Below are 23,993 nucleotides of genomic sequence, written 5' to 3'. Positions count from 1 at the left end.
TTCTTGTCAGCCCCTTCTTGCCTGCAAAGTTTCTTTTGAGAAATCAGTCGATAGTCTTATAGACATTCCTTTGTAGGTAACTCCCTGCTTTTCTCTTGCTGCTTTTAAGATACTCTCTTTATCTTGAATTTTTGGCATTCTCATTATGATGTATCTTGGTGTGGTCCTCTTTGGGTCCAAGTTGTTTGGGAACTTCCTGTGTTTCCTGGACTTGTATGTCCATTTCCTTTGCCAAATTATGGAAGTTTTCTTTCATTATTTTTTCAAATAAATTTTCAATTTTGTGCTCTTCCTCTTCTCCTGGCACCCCTATAGTTCAGATGTTGGTATGTTTAAAGTTGTACCAGAAATTCCTAATCCTGTCCTTGTTATTTTCAATTCTTGTTTCTTCTTTTTGTTCTGGGTGAATGTTCATCTCTTCCTTCTGTTCCAAATCATTGATCTGAATTCCTGCTTCCTTCCCATCACTGTTGGTCCCCTTCATATTTTTTAAAAATTCGCTTTGTATAACCTTCACTTCTTTCTTTATTTTGTGGCCATACTAAATAATTTCTCTGAGTGTCCTGATCACCAGTGTTTTGAACTCTGCATCTGATAGGTTGCCTATCTCGGTTTAGGTTAGTTCTTTTTCTGACGTTTTGTTCTGTTCTTTCATTTGGGCCATGTTTCTTTGCCTCCTCAATTTGGTGACATCCCTGTGTTTGTTTCTGTGTATTAGGTAGAGCTATTTTGAATCGGTATCTTTTTAAAAATATATACTTTATTGATTATGCTGTTAGAGTTGTCCGAATTTCTTTTCCCTCTGCTCCCCTCCACCCAGTGACACCCCCTCCCTCCAGTTGTCCCCCCCACTTAGTCAATACCCATTGGTTGTGCTAGAGTTCTTGTCAACATCTTCCTATCTACTCCACTCCCTCCTACTATGCTTCTTAATTCCTGTACCATCTCTGTCCCTTTCCTCCTTTCCCCCTACCCACTGACCTCCCCTCAAAAAGTTCCACATACCTATAATTCTTTTCCCACTGTCGTTGCCTACTTATTTTGCCTTTGTTTTGATTCCCCAGCTTCTTTTGTTGGTTGTTGTGATACAGTTTTCACTTTAATGTTCATAGTTTTGATCCTCTTTCTCCTAAACAAGTCCCTTTAACATTTCCTATTACAGTGGTTTAGATTTAATGAACTCCTTCAGTTTTTTTTATTTTTATTTTTAATGTATTTTATTGATTATACTGTTCCAATAGTTCCAATTTGCTCCCCTTTATTCCCCTCTACCCAGCATCTCCCGCCGCCAGCAATCCCACCCCCCAAGTCTATACACCTGGTTCGTAAAAAATAACTATCCCTCCCCCTCAGATATTAAGACCCTTTGTAATCTTGTAAAGGACAATGGACGAAGGTCTCAAGCTCCTCTAGCTGCTTCAAGCTGGACATGGTCGTCGTCCTACCTACCCTTGGGTCCAGAAAACCCTAATAATAGTGGGGGTGTGGAGGGGAGGGTGGCCTTCCCACATGGGGAAGGATCGTGCAGACTCCAGGTCAGTTGGCTGTCTCCTGTCAACGGCGTGCTTGGTTTAACAGGCTGGCATCCTTGTTGTGTTCTGGGGGCAACAGATTTGGCGAAAAGGGTTAAAAGACATCATTCAACCCATACCTACTAGATGACAAAAGGCAGGGATTAATTTTTCAATGTTCCATATTAGGAGAAAGAAAAAAAAAAAGAAGAAAAGGGCTTCTTTGGAGGAAGGTGTGCTAGGCACATCTCACCTGTCCAAAACCCTTTTGCCCATTATACTTAGTTTGGGCTGAGGGAAATAGTTTAGGTTTCCCCCCTCTCAGACCTCTGGGTCCTTTCTGTCCAAGCCATTAGGATAGAAAAGAGAAACCAGTTTTAAAGTGAAGCCCACAGACCACCCCATTCTTCACCAACCCAGCCATTTAGTTCAGCCAAACCGTTGAGTCTCAGGAGGCAGTGCTGCAGAGAGGATTAAGTGAGGCTTACGCGTACAATCACTCAGGTAATGCGATCATAGGCTTATGTCCTTTGAAAACAGAAAACACATGTTAATTTATGTAACATAACCCACAAACAAGTCTCTAAATCTGTAAGACTGTCTTATTGGGAAGACATCCAGTTGCAAGGCACTTGACATTCTACTTGCCTGCAACTTGATTATCTTTGATGATATCACAGACATGGTTTAATTTTCAAGAGAAACCATATTTTAAATGAGAAGAAACTTTTGAGATGGTTAGTTGCCCTATTTTATAGTCTACTACTGATCATTGTGATTTTCCTTGAATAATAATTTTTCTCCCTAAGATTACCCTCCTTGTCTTTAAAGGGACTACATTAAGTCCATTTTTAATTTATCCTGTTCATTTGCATAAACACAACAAGAGCAGCAAATGATCACTTACGATCTTTAGTTCTGCTTTGCTGGAACTTGCCCAAGGAATATTTAGGGTGACCCTCAGTCTGTTCTTCAGGGCACAGAAGCTGAGCCACATACCTGGCATTCATCCTTGCCTGTACACACCTGTCCTTTCCAAGTCTTTCTGGTTTTTCATTGTACCTTAAGGTCCCTTCTAGCCATCTTTCAGGAAAACAACCTTCGTTCCTTCCCTGGAAACATTGCTGTGGACCGCGCAATCAACCATGGTACCAGGCCTTTTATCTCACGGGCTTTTATTACCTTTGAAAGTCATTCCCAGTTCCTCAGGGCTTTTTGGTAGCAACCTGAGCCCAAGTATGTCTCCTTTAGGCTTGACATTCCAGGCAAAGACTTGGTCAAAAAAGAGGGAAAAAAAAGGAACCTCTATTAACAACTGGTCTTATTAGTTCTATGCAAAGAAACTTATGTCATTACTTACTTGTTTAGAATGCCAAACTCTGGAGGGATCAAATAGGGAGAAAAATATACAACGTGAAGGAAAATCTTTGTCCTAATATTCACTGAACTGGCATTTCCATTCTTCATATTTTCATTTTTCCCTGACTAAGAAAAAAAACTTTTGTTTGTTTTTCCATTACAGTTGTCTCACTTATTTCCCCCTCTTGCTTCCCTGCATCTTGCCCCTCCCGTCCCCCACATTCAGTCCCCACTCAGTTGCCCATGTCCGTGGGTCATTTATACATGTTTTTTGACTTGACCCTTCCCCTTCTTACACCCTTCTCTCCCTCCCACCTCCCCCCTTGTTACGGTTAGTCTACTTCTTGTTTACATAGCTCTGGTTCAATTTTGCTCATTTGTTTGTGTTGTTCATTAGTTTCCTGTAATAGGTGACAGCATAAGGTATTTTTCTTTCATTGCCTGGCTTATTTTGCTAAGCATAATTCTCTCTAGTTCCATCCATGTTGTTGCAAATGGTAGAAGTTCCTTCTTTCTTTCTGCAACATAGAACTCCATTGTGTAAATGTACCACGGTTTTTTGATCCACTCATCTACAGATGGGCATTTAGGTTGTTTCCAGCACTTGGCTATTGTAAATAGTGGTGCTATGAACATTGGAGTGCATAGGTTCTTTTGAATTGGTGTTTCAGGAGTTTTCGGATATGATCCTAGCAATGGAATTGCTGGTTCAAAAGGCTGGTCCATTTTTAGTTTTTTGAGGAAATTCCAAACTGTTTTCCACAGTGGCTGCACCAGTCTGCATTCCCACCAGCAATGCACCAGGGTTCCCGTTTCTCCGCATCCACTCCAGCACAAGTTGTTTGTTGATTTGTTGATGATGGCCATTCTGACTGGTGTGAGGTGGTATCTCATTGTGGTTTTTATTTGCATCTCTCTGATGGCTAGTGATGTTGAGCATACTTTCATATGTCTATGGGCCCTCTGTATGTCTTCTTTGGAGAAGTGTTTGTTCAGGTCTTTTGCCCATTTTTTAATTGGGTTGTCTGTCTTTCTGGTGTTGAGTCGTATGAGTTCTTTATATATTTTGGAGATCAATCCCTTGTTTGAGATGTCATTGGCGAATATATTTTCCCATATGGTTGGTTTCCTTTTCATCTTGCTGATGTTTTCTTTAGCTGAGCAGAAACTTTTTAGCTTGATGTAGTCCCATTTGTTTATTCTTTCCCTTATTTCCCTTGCCTTAGTAGATATATCAGTGAAAATGTTGCTATGTGGGATATCTGAAATTTTCCTGCCTATGTTTTCCTCTAGGACTTTTATGGTATCACAGCTTACATTTAAGTCTGATCCATTTTGAGTTTATTCTGGTGCATGGTGTAAGTTGGTGGTCTAGTTTCATTTTTTTGCATGTCCCTGTCCAGTTCTCCGAACACCATTTATTGAAGAGGCTCTTTGCACTCCATTTGATGTTCTTTCCCCCTTTGTCAAATATTAGTTGACCATATGAACCTGGGTTTATTTCTGGGCTCTCTATTCTGTTCCATTGATCTATATGTCTGTTTTTATGCCAGTACCAGACTGTTTTGATTACCGTGGCCTTGTAGTATAGTTTGATATCAGGTATTGTGATTCCTCCTACTGTGTTCTTCCTCAAAATTGCTGTGGCTATTCATGCTCTTTTTTGGTTCCATATAAATTTTTGAAGCATTTGTTCTAGGTCTGTGAAATATGTTGCTGGTATTTTAATAGGGATTGCATTGAATCTATAAATTGCTTTGGATAGTATGGGCATTTTAATGATGTTGATTCTTCCCATCCATGAGCATGGTATATGCTTCCATATATTTGTATCTTCTTTAATTTCTTTCTTCAGTGTTATGTACTTTTCTGAGTACAGGTCTTTTTCCTCCGTGGATAAGTTTATTCCTAGGTATTTTATTTTTCTTGTTGCTTTGGTAAATGAGATTTTTCTTTCAGTTTCTATCTCTGAGTTTTTATTGTTGGTGTATAAAAATGCCTTCGATTTCTTAATATTGACTCTGTATCCTGCTATTTTGCCGAATTCACTTATTAGGTTGAGTAGTTTTTTTGTGGAGTCTGTAGGGTTTTCTATGTACACTATCATGTCATCTGCAAATAATGACAGTTTTACTTCCTCTTTTCCAATTTGGATGCCTTTTATTTCTCTTTCTTGTCTGATTGTTGTGGCTAGAACTTCCAAGACTATGTTGAATAGGAGTGGAGAGAGCGGACATCCTTGTCTTGTTCCTGATCTCAGGGGGAATGCTCTCAGTTTTTGCCCATTGAGTATGATGTTGGCTTCAGGTTTCTCATATATGGCCTTTATTATGTTGAGGTATGCTCCCTCTATTCCCATTTTGCTGAGAGTTTTTATCATAAATGGGTGTTGCACTTTATCAAATGCTTTTTCCGCATCTATTGATATGATCATGTGGTTTTTGTCTTTCTTTTTGTCTATGTGTTGTATTATGTTTATTGATTTACGAATATTAAACCATCCTTGCATCCCTGGGATGAATCCTACTTGACCGTGGTGTATGATCTTTCTAATGTGTTGCTGGATCCGGTTTGCCAATATTTTGTTGAGGATTTTAGCATCCATGTTCATCAGCGATATTGGCCTGTAGTTTTCTTTCTTTGTTGTGTCTTGACCTGGTTTTGGAATTAGGGTTATACTGGCCTCATAGAACGAGTTTGGGAGTCTTCCCTCTTCTTGAATCTTTTGGAATAGTCTGAGGAGGATAGGAGTTAGTTCTTTCCTAAATGTTTTGTAGAATTCACTTGCGAAGCCATCCGGTCCTGGGCTTTTGATTGCTGGGAGTTTTTTGATTACTGCTTCAATTTCACTAGCTGTTATTGGTCTATTCAGACTTTCTGCTTCTTCTTGATTCAGTTTTGGAAGACTATAGGTTTCCAAGAATTTGTCCATTTCATCTAGGTTGTCAAATTTCTTGCCATACAGTTGTTCGTAATAATTTCTTATAATCCTTTGTATTTCTGTTGTATCAGTTGTGATTTGTCCTCTTTCATTTCTGAATTTATTTATTTGGGTCCTCTCTCTTTTTTTCTTGATGAGCCTGGTTAAAGGCTTGTCAATTTTGTTTATCTTTTCAAAGAACTAGCTCCTACTTTTGTTATCTTTTGAATTGTTACTTTAGACTCTGTCATTTTATTGTGCTCTGATCTTGATGATTTTCTTCCTTCTACTTGATCTGGGTTTTGCTTGTTGTTCTTCCTCTAGTTCTTGTAGCTGCAGGGTTAAATTTTTATTAGAGATTCTTCTAGCTTTTTTAGATAGGCCTGTATTGCTATGAACTTTCCTCTTAGGACTGCTTTCGCTGTATCCCATAGGTTTTGGGTTGTTGTGTGTTCGTTATCATCAGTTTCCAGAAACTTTTTGATTTCTTCCTTGATGTCATTGCTAACCCATTCATTATTTAATAACATGTTATTCATTCTCCATGAGTTTGAATGTTTTTGAGTTTTTTCCTTGAGGTTGATTTCCAATTTTAAGCGATTGTGATCTGAGAAGATGCTTGATATAATTTCAATTTTCTTGAATTTATTGAGGCTTGTTTTGTGTCCTACATGTGGTCTATCTTTGAAAATGTTCCATGTGCATTTGAGAAGTATGTATATTTTGCTTCTTTGGGTTGAAAACTTTTATATATATCGACTAAGCCCATTTGATCTAGAGTGTTGTTCAGTGCCTCAATATCTTTGGTGTTTTTTTGCTTTGAAGATCTGTCCATTGTTGACAATGGGGTGTTAAAGTCCCCTACGATGAGTGTGTTGCTGTCTATATCTTTCTTGGAGTCTTTCAAAATTTTCCTTATATATTTGGGTGCTCCTAAGTTGGGTGCATATATATTTATAAGGGTTATATCTTCTTGATGGATTTTTCCCTTAAGTATTATGAAATGCCCTTCTTTGTCTCTTTTTATGGACTTTACTGTGAAATCTGTTTTGTCTGATATAAGTATTGCTACCCCGGCTTTCTTTTCATGTCCATTTGCTTGAAATGCTTTTTTCCATCCCTTTACTATCAGTCTGTGTAGATCTTTTGTTCTAAGGTGTGTCTCTTGTAGACAGTGTATATGGGGTCATGCTTTCTAATCCATTCAGCTACCCTATGTCTTTTAATTGGAGCTTTTAATCCATTTACATTTAAGGTTATTACCGATAAGTACTTATTCATTATCATTTTTCCCCTTTGTACTCGTGTTCTTCTCTGTCTCTCTCTGTTTCTTTATCTTCTTAAAGCAGACCCTTTAGCATCTTTTGCATTGCTGGTTTGGTGGAGATGTATTCTTTTAGCCCTCTTTTGTCTTGGAAGCTCCTTATTTCACTCTATTTTGAATGAGAGCTTTGCTGGGTATAGTATTCTAGGTTGTAGGCCTTTGTTTTTCATTGCTTGGAATATTTTTTGCCATTCCCTTCTGGCTTGTAGTGTTTCTGCTGAGAAATCTGATGATAGCCTTATTGGAGTTCCCTTGTATGTTATTAGTTGTTTCTCTCTTGCTGCTTTTAGGATTCTCTCTTTGTCTTTGAATGTTGGCATTTTAATTATGATGTGTCTTGAAGTGGGCCTGTTGGGGTTCATCTTCATTGGGACCCTCTGTGCTTCCTGGACTTGCGTGACTCTTTCTCTCCTCATGTGAGGGACGTTTTCTGTCATTAGTTTTTCAAAGAGGTTTTCTATCCCTTGCTCTTCTTCTTCTCCTTCTAGAATTCCTATGATACGGATATTATTATGTTTCATGTTGTCCTGCAGCTGTCTTAGAATCTCTTCAGCCTTGTTCAGTCTTTTTTCATTTTGTTGCATTGTCTGGGAGTTTTTGTCTACGTTGTCCTCTAGCTCGCTGATCCGATCTTCTGCTTCCTCTAGCCTGCTTTTAATTCCTTCTACTGTGTTCTTCAATTCAGAGATCATATTCTTCATTTCCTCCTGGCTCTTATTGATAGCTTCTATGTCCTCTTTTATGCTCGTGTAATTCTCTATGAGTTCCTTGTAGTCTTTCTAGAGTTCCTTGTAGTTCCCCCGGAGTTCTTTGTAGTTTCCGCTGAGCTCATTCAGCTTCTCCATAATCCATGTTTTGAAATCCATATCTGATATTTTGCTCCCCTCTATTTCATTTAGCACTCTCTCTGGGGATTCTACCTTTCCTTTTGATGGGGAGTTGTTTCTCTGTCTCCTCATTGTTGTGATTCCTATTGTTTGTTGGTGCTTTTTAGAATGATCTGCTTTTTCTGGATCTGCCTCTGGTATCATCAGATCATGTACTAGACTGGCCCTAGGCAGCCTATTGGAGAGTTCCAGTGATCTACTGCCTTTTTCTGTCTTCTTTAGTTGTTAATCTACTCAATCTGTGATTAGCCATCAGGTTTAAGGACCGTGGGTGTGGCAGCTATTTCCTGTAGGCAGGGCTTTTATTTCCCCTTAGACTGATGCCACTTTCAGGGGACTGGTCTGTCTGCTGTACTGGGGCTGAGTCAGCACTGGCTGGTCCTGGGAGGAGGTTAGTGTAGCTTCCACTTACTCCTCCACCCTCTTGGATCTCCATCTGTGTTGTCCTTGATGATATTTCTTTAATCTGTCTGGTTGTATTTCAGCTACTCTTTGGTGGGTCTTTTTCTCTGGTTAGTTGATTGAGAGCCACTCTTCCCACCTTGTCTTGAGATCTTTTGTGGAGATGCTGCTAAAACATAATCACACAACCCAGGCAAGAAACCCACACCCTCCAATATCTTCCCCAACTACAATCTCACTATAGGCTGTAAATGAGCTCATATAAATATACTTGTGGAGATATTGGGACTCTTGTTTCGTAGGAGAAACAGATAGGAGTTGTTTTAAATGAAGGAAGGGTAATTTTTGAGAGGCAAGTTGGTAGAGTAATAATATTATCAATTGGGATCAAGGTTATGTAAGAGAGCAATTAACACACTGTATGTTTAAAAAGGAGGGGAGGGTTACAGTGTGGAGTGAGATAGTGGAAGTGTATAGTATTAGGATTATATAATCGGTATATACTATATGATTAGCGTGGGAGGTAGAGTAGACACAACAGACATCCAGGCAGACAGACAGCCAGAAATTAAAAGAGAGGGCTGAGGAGGTTAGAAGGTAGGAATCAGATTGAGAAAGAATTTTTCAATAATAAAAATACAGAGTAGAAAATAGTAAGACAGGAAGGGGGAGAGGGAAGAGAGAGAGAAAGTAGAGAAGACAAGGGTAGGAGAGAGAACGAAAAAAGAAGGGGAGGTAGAAGAGGGGGGACTGGATTAAAATTCTTTTTAAATTATATATTATAAAAAAAGATTAGGAGATTAAAACATGATATAAAATTGGAAGATAGAGAGAAAGAGAGAATATATAGAGAGAGGAATAGGAGATGGGAAAGCAAGAGGATGGGGGAGGGAAAGAACACAGAGGAGGGAAGGAAATCAGGAAGAAGAGGAGATATTAGGGAGGGAAAGACTGAAATTGAAGAGTTGACAAAAGATAGGATGAAGGAGAGAAATACAAGAGGTAGAGAAAGAAGTGAGGCGATGGGGTGGAAAGAAAGAAGGGGTAGGAATGGGAGGGTGAAGGGAGAGGGGGATAGATTAGAATTGTAATTTGAATGTTAAAAGATTAGAATATAAAGTGGAATACGGAGAGAGAAAGAAAGAGAGGGAATATTTATAGGGAGAGAAGGACAATAAGGGCAAGGGATGAAAGAAAAAGGAATGTAGACTGAAGGGGGACAAAATAAAGAAATAAATTTAATAAAATTGAAGGTGCTTAGCACAGAGAAAGGAGAGAGAGAGAAAGGGAGAGAACTTAAAATTAAAAAATTAACTGAGAATAGGATGCAGGGGAGACATGCTAAGGGGAGAGAAGGGAGGGAAGAGGGGGGGAGAAAAGAAGAGAGAATAAGAAAGGACGGTAGGGGCAGTTAGAGAGAGAGTGAGAAGTAAAAGAATGAGAGGATTTTAACTCAATTCAATTTTTAGGCACAGTCTCTGGGTATTTTTGGTTTGTTTGTTTTTCTTTCCTTCCTGAGTCCGCTCCTATTCAAAATTCCATGAGTTTCAAATCTTTTCTGGTTGGTTGGCTGGCTGGCTGTGGGAGGGTTCTGCTTGATTCTGGGATTGCTAATCTTTTATTCATGGGCCTACCGCCACTCTGCTGTGAGCTGGGTTTAGTTGTCCCCTCCTGAGGCACCCTCAGCCCTCCTTAGGCTTGTCCAGCTACTTCTTCCCCCTGTTGGTTGAGCCTGTGCCTGCCAGCAATCCCCACCCTGCCTCCAGACCTGTCTCTATTCCCAGGCTACGGCTTCTGCTCTCTTCACTGTCTATATGCTTGCGCATTCTACCTCTCTCCCTGTCTCAAGATCATCCCTTTGTTCTGCAGGACTCTGGCAGAGTTGGTCAAAGCGCTGGGCCCAGTGGCACTTTCCTGCCCTGGGCCTCTCCCATAGTCTGGAGCTCTGCAGCGGCTTTCCCGCGTGGGCTCTTCTCCTTGCCCCAAAACTGTCTCTATTCCGAGCTACAGCTTCCGCTGGCTTCCCTGTCTATAGGCCTGCGCGCTCTATCTCCCTCCCCACCCCAGCACCGTCCCTTTGTTCTGTGGGATTCTAGTGTGGTCGGTCAGCGCAGCACTCTCCTACCCAGGAGCTCTCCCCCTGTCTGGAGCTCCAGAGCAGCCTTTCCCTGTGGGCCCTTCTCCCCGCCCTAAAACCGTCTCCACTCCAGAACCACTGCCTCCGCTCTCTTCCCCACTTACACACCCTGCACGTCCTATTTCTCTCCTAGCCGCAAACCCGCCTTTTGTTCTGTGGGATTCTAGCGCGATTGCTCAGTTCTCCCCCGGTCCGGAGTTCCGCAGCAGCTTTTCTGTGTGGCTGGTCTCCTTGCCCCAAACCTGTTCCTTTGTTCTGTAGGACCCTACCTCTAGTGCTGTGCTTACCTGGAGTGCCAAGCTTTTGATCGGAGGTTGCAGCTGAGGAGGTTTCCCTCTAGACTCAGATCACACAGTTTCTCCCAGTCCTGGTTGTTCACTGTTCTCTCCCTCCTCTGGCTTTTTCGGCCAAATCCTCTCCCTAACTCTCTACAAGAATTCACTCCCAACTAGTGAGCTCTCTGGCTTGATACTGCAAACACACGGAGTCTCAGAATGACTCAGCCTGCAGTGTGTGGTAAATCCCTCCACGCCCCTCCACGCTGCTCTCACGCTCTCCTCCCTGTTCACACTATCAGAGATCCACACTCACTCAGTCACTCCTCTCCGCATTCGTTCCTGGAGTCTCTCCTTAACAGGAGCGAGCTGAGAATACTGTCCCTACTTCGCGGCCATCTTCCCCTCCTCCTTCAGTTTTATTTTGTCCTAGAAGCACTTTCTCTGCCTTTCTATTCTGAATGACAGCTTTGCTGGATATAGTAGTTATGGTCATATGTTTTTGATTTTTATTACCTTGAATATTTCTTGCCAGTCCCTTCTTGCCTGCAGAGTTTCTTTTGAGAAATCAGCTGATAGTCTTATTGGGACCCCTTTGTACATAATTCTCTTCTTCTCTCTTGCTGCTTTTAAGATTCTCTCTTTATCCTTAATTTTTGACATTTTGATTATAATATGTCTTGGTGTGGTTCTCCCTTGGTACAGTTTTTTTTTTTTTTTTTTTTTTTTTTTTTGAGCTCTCTGTGCTTCCTGGACCTGTACGTTTATTTCCTTCCCCAAGTTAGGGAAGTTGTGCTTCATTATTTTTTCACATAAATTTTCAATTTCTAGGTCTTCTTCCCCTTCTGGCAACCTTATGATTTGGATGTTGGCCCGGTTAAAGCTGTCCCATAGGTTTCTGAGCCTCTCCACATTTTCCTCACTTTTTGTTTTCTCTTTCTGCACTGGTTGACTGTTTGTTCCTTCACTATGTTCCAATTTGTTGATTTGATCCATGGTTTTCTTTCCCTCACCACTAGTTTCATATGTGTTTTTGTTCATTTCAGCAGGACTAGCCTTCAATCCTTCCTTGTCTTGTTTAAGATCTGCTGTTAGGTCTGTAAGCATTTTCATAACCAAAGCTCTGAACTGTGCCTCAGAAATATTTCCTATCTGCTGATCCTTTAGATTAGATATTTGCTGTCTGGTCAGCCGCATCACCGGGATCTCTATCATGATCTGTGCCATTCTGACAGTTTTGTGTGTACCTTTGCTTCCTGGACAGGGCTGTCACATCTCCTATGCTATAGGGGGCAGGGCCCTATGCACTCATCACTACTGGGGGACCCTTCTCACCACACTGTGGCACTCAGTGTGGGGGCGGGGGTCCAAGACAGATTCCTGCTGTTGCTCTCCGCTGAGAGACTGGGAGGCTCCTCCTCCATTTCCATGCCCTATGGCCCTCACAGTTGAAGGGAATGGGGGTCTGCCTTCCCTGATATTGGAATCGCGAGCTGATGGGTCTGTTCTACAGCCAAGGGTACTCCTGAGGTGTTTCTCGCCTCCCCTTAAATACGGGTGTCTGTGCTTGCTGCCATCACCACAGCTTCCACCACCAGCACAACTTGACCTCTCTGCCCCGGCTTTGCCCCTTCTACCTCTCCGGACAAGCACTACTTCTTTATAACTTCATATGTTGGACTTACATGTAGCTTTATGTTCTGGAACTTCTGGTTATTTCTGGTTTTGCAGTAGTTGTACTCCTTCTTAGTTGTGGAGGGAGATGGAGTATGTCAGTCTAGGCCTCCGTCTTGGCCAGAAGTCTGACTCCGTATCTGGATAGTATGGCCTAAAGTGGTAGTTATCCTGTAGGATCCAGTGGCAGGGTCTTGCCTATCACCCAAGCTGGATACTCAAGGTGTGCTCTTTGTGTGGGTGGAGTACACCCTCCTCTCATAGTTGAGCCTTGGTTCCTATTGGCACATCAATGGAAGGAATTTATCCAGACCAGTCAGTTGTAAGGAATGGCTGTGACCACTGACTACCCTGCTGTGCAGGTCAGGGTGGTGGTGCTCTGATGTGGTCTGTAGCTGTCCACTGGGTGTGTTGGTCTTGAGTGGTATGGGCCAAGGTCAGCCCTGACCTGTGTGAACTATAAAGTGATCTGAGATGGCTGCTACTTGTGGTGGGCTTGGAGATTCCCAGGCAATACCAAGTTTTGAATCTAAGCTGGCTGCTGCCAGTGCTGGGCCTGGAGCTCACTGAAGCCAGCTGTTGATTGTTTGATAGGATTTAGGAAGTGTGAATCATGAGCCAAGACCAACTATTCATATAGAAAAGCAACTTGGGTGGGCCTGTATTTTGGGTGGGCTGGAGTCTATGGGGATCTCCATAGCATGTCAAACCATGTTAGCTAGGTTGGTGGAGTCTCATATATGGCACTAGTTTGCTTGCTCTGTGGGGGAAGGGTTTAGAAAAGAGACAATGGCCTCTGCTCACCTTGATGCCAGACACTTCCATTTCTCCCTCTATACCAGTGGTGCCTTTCAAATTGCTCCCCCGATGTTAGAGCTCAGAGGGAGGGAGTCTGAGTAGGTTAGTCTATGTGTGGGTTCCTTAAGAGGAACTGCTTGGAGCTCCAGAAGTTTCTTCCTCCCACTCAATTCCTGCTTGTTTTTGCAGCCAGAAGTTGTGGGGACTTATCTTTCTGGCATGGGAATCCTGGGCTGGGGGTCCTGATGTGGGGCTGGGACTCCTAGTTCCTGAGATATCCCTCCAAAATTTTTACCCGCCACATGTGGATGTGGGACCAGACAGTTCTGTGTCTGTACCCCTCTTGATGGATGTGGTTTCTTTAATTCTATAGTTGTCAAACTTTCATTCAACTTGATTTCTTATGGTTCTGTCTCATGGTTGTTCTATATCTTAGTTTCAATTTTGATGTGGTTGTGTGAAGAGGTGAGCCATGTCTGCCTATGCCACCATTTTGACTAGATCTTTGACTTAGTTAATTTTTAAAAGGCAAAATAAACAGTAAAACAGAATACTCAATAGATGTTTGTTGTTTTAAACTGCGATAAATGTAAGCAATTAGAACAAACAAAACACTATACTTTATTTTAAGTGTCAGCAAACTAAGGCCCATGGGGAAAATCCAGCCTACTACATATTTTTGCAAAGAAAATTTTATTGGCCATGGCTGGGTGTCTCAGTTGTTTTGAGTACCTTCCATACACCAGAAGTTTCAATTCCCCAACAGGGCACATACCTAGGTTTTGGGTGCCATCCTCGTTTGGGGTGTGTATGGGAGGCAACCATTATATTCCTCTCATATTGGTGTCTTTCTCTCTCTTCTCTCTCTCTTCTCTCTCTCTGTCTTCCCCTCTCTCTAAAATCAATGAAAGCATGTCTTCAAGTAAGGATAAAAAAATGTATTGGAACAAGGTCACACTTATTTAAGTATTATATATGGCTGCTTTTTTTATGCAACAGTAGGGATGAATACTTACAACAGAGAACATATGGACAGCAAAAACTCATGTTTATTTCATAGTCCTTCATGGTAAATATTTGCAGATCCTGATTTTTTTCTTACAATACTCCTACCCCACCTTACTTATACCCCTTATTCTTTTTCCCTCACTTGGGCATATACCTGTATTCACTGATTTCAGAGAGAGGGGAAGAGGGATGTGGGGGAAAGAAAGAGAGAGGGGGGGAGAGACAGAGGGAGAGAGAGAGAGAGAAAAAAAAATTAATGGGGGAGAGAAACATCCATCAGATGCCTCTTGTAGGCACCCCAACTGGTGATGAAACCTACATCCTCGGTATACTACGCATATACCATGACCCGTGATTGAACCTGCAACCTTCTGGAGTACAGAATAACTCTTTAACCACTTACCCACCTAGACAAGGCTAAACCCCTTATTCTTAATAAATCTGTTGATGCTTCCCAATGGAAATGCCAGTAATACCATCATCAAAAGTACCCACATCCTAAATTTTCTTCTATTACAAATGCAGTTTTGGTTGGTGGTGAATTTGACCATGGAAGAAACTGACAGATCCCAGAACCCTTGGAAGCTGGGTGTGTAGAGACGGGAGAGGTCTGGAAAGACTAAGCTCTATTTCATGCTACGAATTTCAGAGCCTTAGAATCTAGAATATCTAAGTCATAGCTTGATCCCAGTAAGCCCTCTGAGGTCAGCTCTGACTTCTTATCTGTTTCTGCAATAGATTCTTGAGCCTCATATAAACTAAATGGAATAGTTAGATTCTCATTCTTGGCCTTCCTTCTATTCCAAGCCAATAACAGCTCCTGAGAAAAGCTGGATTATTTCAGGGATCTGTTTGCTATTCATTTATAAGACCTTTACTGAATTTCGTTGTTTATTTTTTAATGTGGTAGAACTGGGTGCAAAATTAGAATGGGGAACAAGAGTATATATTTATAACCAGAAGACTCATAAATACTTATTGAATGGTTCAACTCAGAGAGAAATTTTTAAAGCCCTTAAATCATAAGGAATATTTTAAAAATCATTGTTGTTTTACAAAACAATACTACAAAATAGAAGATTTTCAGAAATCAAACTTTAAGTAGATTAAGACTACTTTGATGTCAGAAATACTGTAAAACTCAAAGAAAGGAATGCATGAGGATCTCAAGGACTATGAACTTAGAAATTAAAGCTAGGGGAAGATGTCATTTTAAAAAATTTTTGCTCTTTATCTCTTTATCCCCTACCCCTCTCACCACACCATTCTGCTTCTGTTTTATCTTCCCAATGTAGATGTATTAGCCAAGATTTTTCAGAGAAGCAGAACAGGATGTGTGTATGTGTGTGTGTTTCATGTAATTATAAATGCTTGGCAAGTCCAAAATCTGCAGGTTGGTCCAGCATCCTGGACCCAAGGAAAAGTTACAGTTCAAGTGTGAAGGCAGTTTGCTGACAGAATTCCCTTTCCCAGGAGGTCAGTCTTCTTTCACTGAGGCACACCCACATTATGGAGACTAATTTGCTTTACTTAATGTATACTGATTTAAATGTCAATCTCATATAAAAAATAACTTCAGAAAAACATCTAGATTAATATTTAACTCAATATCTTGAAACTTTGGCCTAGCCAACTTGATATAAAATTAACCGTTACAGTAGGAAAAATGGTGAAGGAAGAAAAATTAACTATTCTTCTCAGTTCTGGTTTCAAAATTCTCAAGAAAGTACTCAATTTGAACAGTTGGGTAAGGTTCCCATGACTGGATCAAACAACTTTAATCAGGAATATAATTAACCTAGCTCATGTGAGGTGTCCATGATGGGCCAATCCATTCTGGCTAGGGAAGGGATGGATGCAGGGTTAACTCCTACAAAATAGTAGTCAAGTATAAAATGAGGTGTCTCATAAAGGGAAATAATTTATTAAGAGATTATGAATTTAATTTTCCAATTTTAACATATTATTCCATTAAATGATAAAACAATTTTAATTTGTTTTGCAAGGCATTTAATTAATTTAATATGGTTAACTAATTTTCTATCAAGTCATACATAAGTTTTTGTGGAGAAATAGTTGCTTTCCTTTCACTTAACTACCTATAATTGATTTCATTTATTTTTCTTGGAATATTTTTCTAGCTTCATCTGTGGATGAAAAGCAGAACCATTCAAAACTTCTTACAGAAGGTAATATGCTCTTTTTTTTCCCCCTAGAAGGAATACTGAAGAATAGTGTGTTGAACTTCCTTAGAAACATAATCAATGGTCTGGTCTCAGGGCCAGCCTTGTGCCCAGTATTGGAATATGGTGATCTGAATGCTGTCGTGTGAGGAACCCTAAATAACCCTGCCTCTTCTCCCCAAAGCAGTTGAATTCAATTAGGATATTATGAAGCTTTCTCCATCAGGCACTGTGCCAGGCTTTACAAGGAACACAAAGATGAGCAAGATGAGCAAGACTGTGAAAGAGCCCTCAGGGAGCTCAGTTTTGTGGAGAGCACAAAGGCATGAGCACAGTGATCATGTCAAATGTACCAGGAGTCTGGAGGAGGGAGCTGTTAGCATTAAGGCTCAGAGAAGGCTTCACAGAGGATGCATCATGTGAACTAGGGCTTAAAGAAGAAAAGTATTATAATAGAAAGAATTTTGTATAGGCCCAGCCAGAACAATGTGCTTGGTGTTTACTCTCTGAAGTGTGGGAGCAATGAGGGGGTTATAGGATTGGAAAGGTGAGTCAATTTGAAAGGGGGCTTTCAAAGCCGATATAAAGGCACTAAGTATTTTCTGCAGGCAGCAAGAGATCTCTGAAGGGTCTTTGAGTTGAGTGAATCATGTCTGTGTTATAGAATGATAACCTGGTTGCCATGTCAAGTATGAATTGAAGACAGGAGAGTTTTGAAACAGAGACAGAAGTTAGGAGGCTTTTGCAGTATCTAGGTGCATGATGATGGGGACTTAGACTAGAGGACAGTAGTGAGAAAAGAATGGAAATATCCAAAAGGCAATTGGATTTTGTCTATATGTATAAGGCAGGATGAGGGTAAGAGATATTTGAACAAAGGATCCAGAAAAGATAGGCTATGACTGCTGGTTCTGGAGCAAATATGAGAACCTACTTTATATCTCCTCAGTTAAGTAGGAAGTGAAAATCATTCTAGCTGATTGAGAGTGATGGAGAATAGTTGTGAAGACAAGTGCCAAACTGCTGAGTATAAAGGAGTGACTGGCTATTGTAAAATCATCACTACAGGCATTAAAAAGGAAAAAGGCAGGTGAAGAAAGGGTAAAATAATAGTAATTCTGTAAGAACTATCATAAAGAAGAAGGGTGATTGAAAGTTATAGAACAGAGGAAGTTGAAAGATATAGAACATCCACTGTGCTTAAATTCCTCACCATTAAAGTTACTTTTTTGAATATTGTTAAAATGCATATGTTTATATGATTAGCCAGTACTTTCTTTCTAAAAAATAGAGTCCGATCTGGAGGATAAATATTAAGCAAAAATCCGAAAGCCTTATAGTGTGCACAAGCTTAAAATTCAAACTCCTGAGAACATAAGAGAGCATTCACAACCTGTTTCCTCACCAGCCTCTTTTCTTTCTGGTTTTCTTTTCATCATCTTTCCCTTGTGCACATGTCTACTTACCCACATCTGACTCTAGTTGTTCCCAACAAGCCATGTTCTTGCTGCCTCTAAGTCTTTGCCAACTTGGAGTTTCCATCTGTAAGAGTGGAAAGGGCTTGGGTTTAACTGCCTCTCAGATCTGCTTTAAAATCCACCCCCTCCCTCCTCCTAGTTAAGTGATCTTTCCTTGGCTGTGAAATTCAAAGGCCTGAGTACATCACAGAAGAGGCAGGTGACACCAACAGAAGTGAGTGCAGATATCAAATACAGAGTTTAGCGCAAGCAAGCTGGGTTCACATAAAAATTCTGCCCCATCACAGTTGGTTCTGCTCATCCTGAAGTGATGAAAATACTGACACTCTGTTGCAGGTGAGTTGTAACAGGTACACCTGATCACCTCTCAGCAACCCCCTACCAGTCATGGACACATTAGATCAATTTATGGGAAAAATGTGAGCTTCCATGTTGGAAACTCCTTGTAGGTAGCAGGGCTTAATTTTTACTTTAAAGGAGTCAAGTTTTATATTTAATCCTCATAATTAGAGTGATTATATGGGAAATAAAATCTGTGAGAATGAACTTTTTGGGAGTATATGTAACTGAGAAGGAAGGAAGGAAGGAGGGAAGGAAGGAAGAAAGGAAGGGAGGAAAGAAATTCTGTTGATTTTGCTGACTTTCTGATTCTCCAAATCAAAAAAAAGTAAATATTTCCACCTTTCTCAACCTGAATGTCATCTTAATTATTGTTAGTGCTGTTTACTTTCCATATTAATTTTTGTCTGAAGTGCCATCCTTAGGGATAAGCATTTAGACTTGATATTACTATTCTCTCTCATCAAAACTTAGGACAAAACCACATCACTAATTATTCTATTTCCTAACCTGAGGAGCATAAGTTATAAAATAAATATTAGTCTCTGACCAAAAGATTCATTGTATTTTTCCTTTAGTTGAGAATTGTATTTTCTTGTTTTTTCATAGATATTGAAACTCTCGAATTTATTTCAAGCTACTAAAAAAATGTCACGCATGCAATACATACTGTTGATTTAATAACACATAACAAAGGATAAATGGGCTAATCTTTAAATTCTTTAAATTCAATTTAATATGTTATATACATTTTCTGAATGTTTAATTTTTTAATGGAAACTTAATATTTTGGAATAAGACCACCTGCAAAGTAATGTTCTAGTACAACTTTATGTCATGTGTTGTGGAAAATTTAACACATGAAGTTCTTTACCAAACTTTTCTTCTTTTCTTTTATCATTCTTTGTGTGTGTGTGTGTCCAGTTAACACTTCCCTGCTTGTATCGGTGGATACAAAGGCTGTGCTCTCTTGCCCTCCTACCCTGTTGAGAAATGTGGTTTTGACAACATGGAAAATAATCCTCAGAGAAAAGGCTCCCTGCATCATATCCCAAAGGAGAGATAAAAATGAGACCACAGAGGTAAACTGTACTGATGAGAGAATAACCTACAGACCTGGCCAGAATGCTACCCTTCAGATTGATCCAGTGGTCATCACTCATGATGGTTTATACATGTGTGAAGTGGTAACAAGTGATGGGAATTTCCAAAATGGATATGACCTCCAAGTGTTAGGTAAGGAACATACATTGTGGTGCTTCAGATAACCAGATTCGTGATGGAAAGAAATGTCTCTTTAAATTCCATATCTAATGTGTTAAGACTAAAGCATTTTCTCCTACATCTCTGCAGTGGCCCCTGAGGTGACCCTGTTTCGAAGCAAGAATAGAACTGCTGTGTGCAAGGCAGCTGCAGGGAAGCCAGCTGCTTGGATCTCCTGGACCCCAGAGGGAGATTGTGTCCCTGAGCATGAACATTGGGGCAATGGCACAGTGACTGTTCAGAGTACATGCCACTGGGCAGAGAGCAATGTGTCTACTGTGTCCTGCTCTGTCTCCCATGAGGCTGGCAACTGGAGTCTGTCCATAGAGTTGAATCAAAGTAAGCACCTGTTTCTTTTTGAGTAGTAAACTTGATGATCTGATGTTTTGTTCTATTTTCATTTGGGCCATGTTTCTTTGCCTCCTCAATTTAGTGACACCCCTGTGTCTGTTTCTGTATATTAGGTAGAGTTGTTTTGACTCTGTATCTTTTTTTAAAATATGCTTTATTGATTATACTGTTAGAGTTGTCCCAACTTCTTTTCCCTCTGCTCCCCTCCACCCAGTGACCCCTCCACCCTCCAGTTGTCTCCCGCTTAGTCCATATCCTTTGTTTGTGCATATAGTTCTTGTCAACATCTTCCTATCTACTCCACTCCCCCCTACTATGCTTCTTAATTTCTGCATCATCTCCCTCCATTTCTCTCCTTTCCCCTTCCCGCTGACCTCCCCCCAAGATGTTCCCCAAACCTATAATTCTTTTTCCACTCTCGTTGCCTACTTAGTTTGCCTTTGTTTCAATTCCCTAGCTTCTGTTGTTGGTTGTTGTGATACAGTTTTCATTTTAATGTTCATAGTTTTGATCCTCCTTCTTCTAAACAAATCCCTTTAACATCTCATATAACAGTGATTTGGATCTAATGAACTCCTTCAGTTTTACTTTGTCCTGGAAGCACTTTCTCTGTCCTTCTATTCTGAATGACAGCTTTGCTGGATAGAGTAATCGTGGTTGTAGGTTTTTGCTTTTCATTACATTGAATATTTCTTGCCAGTCCCTTCTTGCCTGCAGAGTCTCCTTTGAGAAATCAGCTGATAGTCTAATTGGGACCCCTTTGTACATAATTCTCTTCTTGTCCCCTGCTGCTTTTAAGGTTCTCTCTTTATCTTTAATTTTTGACATTTTGATTATAATGTGTCTTGGTGTGATTCTCCCTGGGTCCAGTTTTTTTTTTTGGAACTCTCTGTGCTTCCTGGACCTGTAAGTCTATTTCCTTCCCCAAATTAGGGAAGTTGTGCTTCATTATTTTTTCACATAATTTTTCAGTTTCTAGTTCTTCTTCACCTTCTGGCAACCCTATAATTTGGAAGTTCACTCTCTTATAGTTGTCCCAGAGGTTTCTGAGTTTCTCCTCATTTTCCTCACTTTTTGTTTCCTCTTTCTGCACTCTTTGACTGTTTGTTCCTTCCCTATGTTCCGATTTGTTGATTTGAACCCTGGTTTTCCTTCCCTGACCATTTGTTTCGTATGTGTTTTCATTCATTTCAGCAGGACTAGCCTTCATTCCTTCCCCGTCTTGATTAAGTCCCACTGTTATTTCTGTAAGCTGTCTTATAACTATAGCTCTGAAATGAGCCTCAGAAAGGTTATCTATCTGTTCATCTATTAATTCATGTATTTGCTTCCTGGTCAGTTGTGTGATTGGGATCTCTATCATTATCCCTGCCATCCTGACAGGTTTGTTTACCTTTCCTTCTTGGGCGCGGCTGTCACACCTCCTATGCTATAGGGGGCGGGGCCCTATGCACTGGTCACTACTGGGGGACCCTTCTCACCACACTGTGGCACTCAGTGTGGGGGCAGGGGTCCAAGATGGATTCTTGCTGTTACTCTCTGCTGAGAGACTGGGAGCCTCCTCCTCCATCTCCATGCCCTATGGTCCTCACAGTCCAAGACAATGGGTATCTGCTTTCCTGGCATTGGAATCATAAGCTGACAGGTCTGGACTGCAGCTGGGGGTGCTCCCCAGGTGCTTCTCGCCTCCTCTTAAATATGGGTGTCTGTGCTTACTGCCATCCCTCTGCCTGTTGCCGCAGCTGCCGTCCCCAGCACAGCTTGATCTCTCTGCCCTGGCTTCACCCGTGTGGACGAGCACCACTTGTTTATAACTTCATATGTTGGACTTCCATGTAGCTTTATTTTCTGGAACTTCTAGTTATTTCTTGTTTTGCGGTAGTTGTAGTCCCTCTTAGTTGTGGAGGGAGACAAAGCATGTCAGTCTAGGCCTCCTTCTTGGCCAGAAGTCCCATTTTTTTTCTTAAAGACATTCCTTCTTGAGTGTTTACATGCTCTTGTTTTAATTTGGCCTGAGTGGCTGCCTGATCTGCAGCATAGCTATTGTCCTGGATGTTCTCTTTCCCTGAATCCTCTGCTTGATTCCATGTCTATTTAATTTGAGTTCCTTTTGTATTCCAGACATTTGCTAGTTTTAATCTCTTTCTTTCACATATGAGGCTTTCCTTAACTCTTTGGCAATCTTTTGCTATCCATTCATTCCAAAGTGAACATTCAAAAGTGAACTGATTGGAACCTATGTTATCTGTGGTTGGGCTTGTCAAATAGTTAATTTCAATAGGGTGAAAACATGGTAAATAACTTTAAAAAAAGTAATTGGGGATTCCTTAATTATCTGAAGGTCTTTTCTCTGAGGCTGCTCAGGTTATGCAGAAAATAACTCCAGTCTCCTGTTTTAGAAGAAGAATAAGTCTGACTGCTACAAATGTTCTGAGAGCAGGGAAAAGAAGGAGAGAGTGAGAGAGAGAGAGTGAGAGAGAGAGAGAGAGAGAGAGAGAGTGTGTGTGTGTGTCTGTTCAGAACTCCAACTTTCCTTTAATACCTCTCTTCAGTATGGCGCCCCATCTCCACCCTCCATTGTTTTTGGACCCTTGACTCTGGAGTATCTCCAGTTCATCTTCTTTGGATTAAACTTCCTGTTTTCTGTTGGTTGGAAGGGTAGTGACCTGGCTGCATGGGGGGGAGGAGACTTGGCAGCTACCTGTTTTCAATGCAGACCATCAAAGAAGCCTCCAACTTTTAGCCCACACTTTCCTTCACCACCTATCCCCTTTTCTATATTTAGTATTTCTTATTCTAGAGTATTCCTGAAGTACTGTGGACAACAAGGTTTTTACTTATTTTACTCTGAATTATTTGCCATGCTTCTGTTAATTTTTCATCTAAAAACAAATTGAAATCTGTCATCTATTCTTGACTTCATCCATGTTTTCTTTGTCATTGCAAGTGTATACTTGAAAACATTTCTTTACTGATATTTTAATAAATTTTAAGAAGGGAGAAGAGACAAACCCATGTGTTTGAACTGATATTTTTCAATATTCTTTCTTAAAGAACTATTTGTTTCTGTTTTTAAGGAGCTCAGCAGTATTTACTGAGAAGCGTAATGGTGCCCTGGTTATGTATGGAATCTGACCACCCCGTAGGACAATATGATGTCATATTTATAGAATCTCAGAATTCAAGGGACCAGCCAGTCCACTCCTACACAATGCAGGGATCTCCTGTGTCTTCCCTGTAGAGGGATCTTCAACCTCTGCTGGTACACTTCCAATGAGAGAGAGCACAAGGAAAGAGAGGGTTTCCAAACAATGTTTTTATTTAATTTGTAAAACCACGTGTTTCTTTTCTAATGAAATATCAAGAAATCCAGTGTTTAAAAACAAAATGTTAAAGGAAGGTGGAGAATTGGATGTCAGCCTGCTCAGCTCCTCCTTCATCTCCCCCTGCTGCCTTCAAAATTAGGGTTATTTTTTCAGCTACTTTCCTTACAACTTTCTATTTATTTCAGAAACTTGAAGATGAGAAACACTACTATTATTCTAACAGAGAGATAAAATTTCACACCTCTGCTATCGCAATTCATCATTCAGGAATACTTAAGGCAACAAATCCTGGCATAACATCATGTCTTGCTGGAAACTCTAGTTTCAGTTGACAAACCACTTTTATTATAACAATTATTTTAATGATTATTGGGTCAGATGTATTTAAAATAAAATTGCAGAAATTAATTTCATGTACTCTGCAACATCCTTGAACCATATATATGTATATGAACTTTATTTTCTTTTTAATAGATACTTATTTTTTAAAGAAATTTTAGGTTCATTGCAAAATTGAGTAAAAAATACTGAGAGTTCCTATACGGGTCCTGCCCCAACGCATGCACAACATACCCTCTATCTACACTCCCTACACCACAGTGGTACATTTGTTATAATAGATGAAGCTACATTAACACATCATTGTCACCTAAAGTTCATAGTTTATATTTGGGTTTAGTCTAGGTGTACATTCTATGAGTTTTAACAAATGTGTGAATGACATGTATTCATCATTATAGTATCATACAGAGAAGTTT

General features: G+C 40.4%; 1 protein-coding gene across 2 annotated transcripts in view; it reads left to right on the top strand.

Annotated features, from left to right (window-relative positions):
• CD200R1 (CD200 receptor 1) overlaps positions 1 to 23,993 on the top strand; it is a 53,753-nt gene that overhangs the window by 25,713 nt on the left and 4,047 nt on the right. For both annotated transcript variants that reach the window (XM_090263781.1, XM_090263720.1), the window contains 3 exons: positions 16,437 to 16,484; positions 19,220 to 19,531; positions 19,649 to 19,897. In XM_090263781.1, the coding sequence (XP_090119907.1) occupies positions 16,437 to 16,484; positions 19,220 to 19,531; positions 19,649 to 19,897 (609 nt within the window). The remainder of the gene's footprint in view (positions 1 to 16,436; positions 16,485 to 19,219; positions 19,532 to 19,648; positions 19,898 to 23,993) is intronic.

The sequence above is a fragment of the Furipterus horrens genome, unplaced genomic scaffold (assembly GCF_987537825.1).
Source record: "Furipterus horrens unplaced genomic scaffold, mFurHor1.1.pri manual_scaffold_1, whole genome shotgun sequence".
NCBI lineage: Eukaryota > Metazoa > Chordata > Mammalia > Chiroptera > Furipteridae > Furipterus > Furipterus horrens.
Note: the sequence above shows the minus strand (reverse complement) of the source record. Positions and strands in the feature narration are given on the sequence as shown.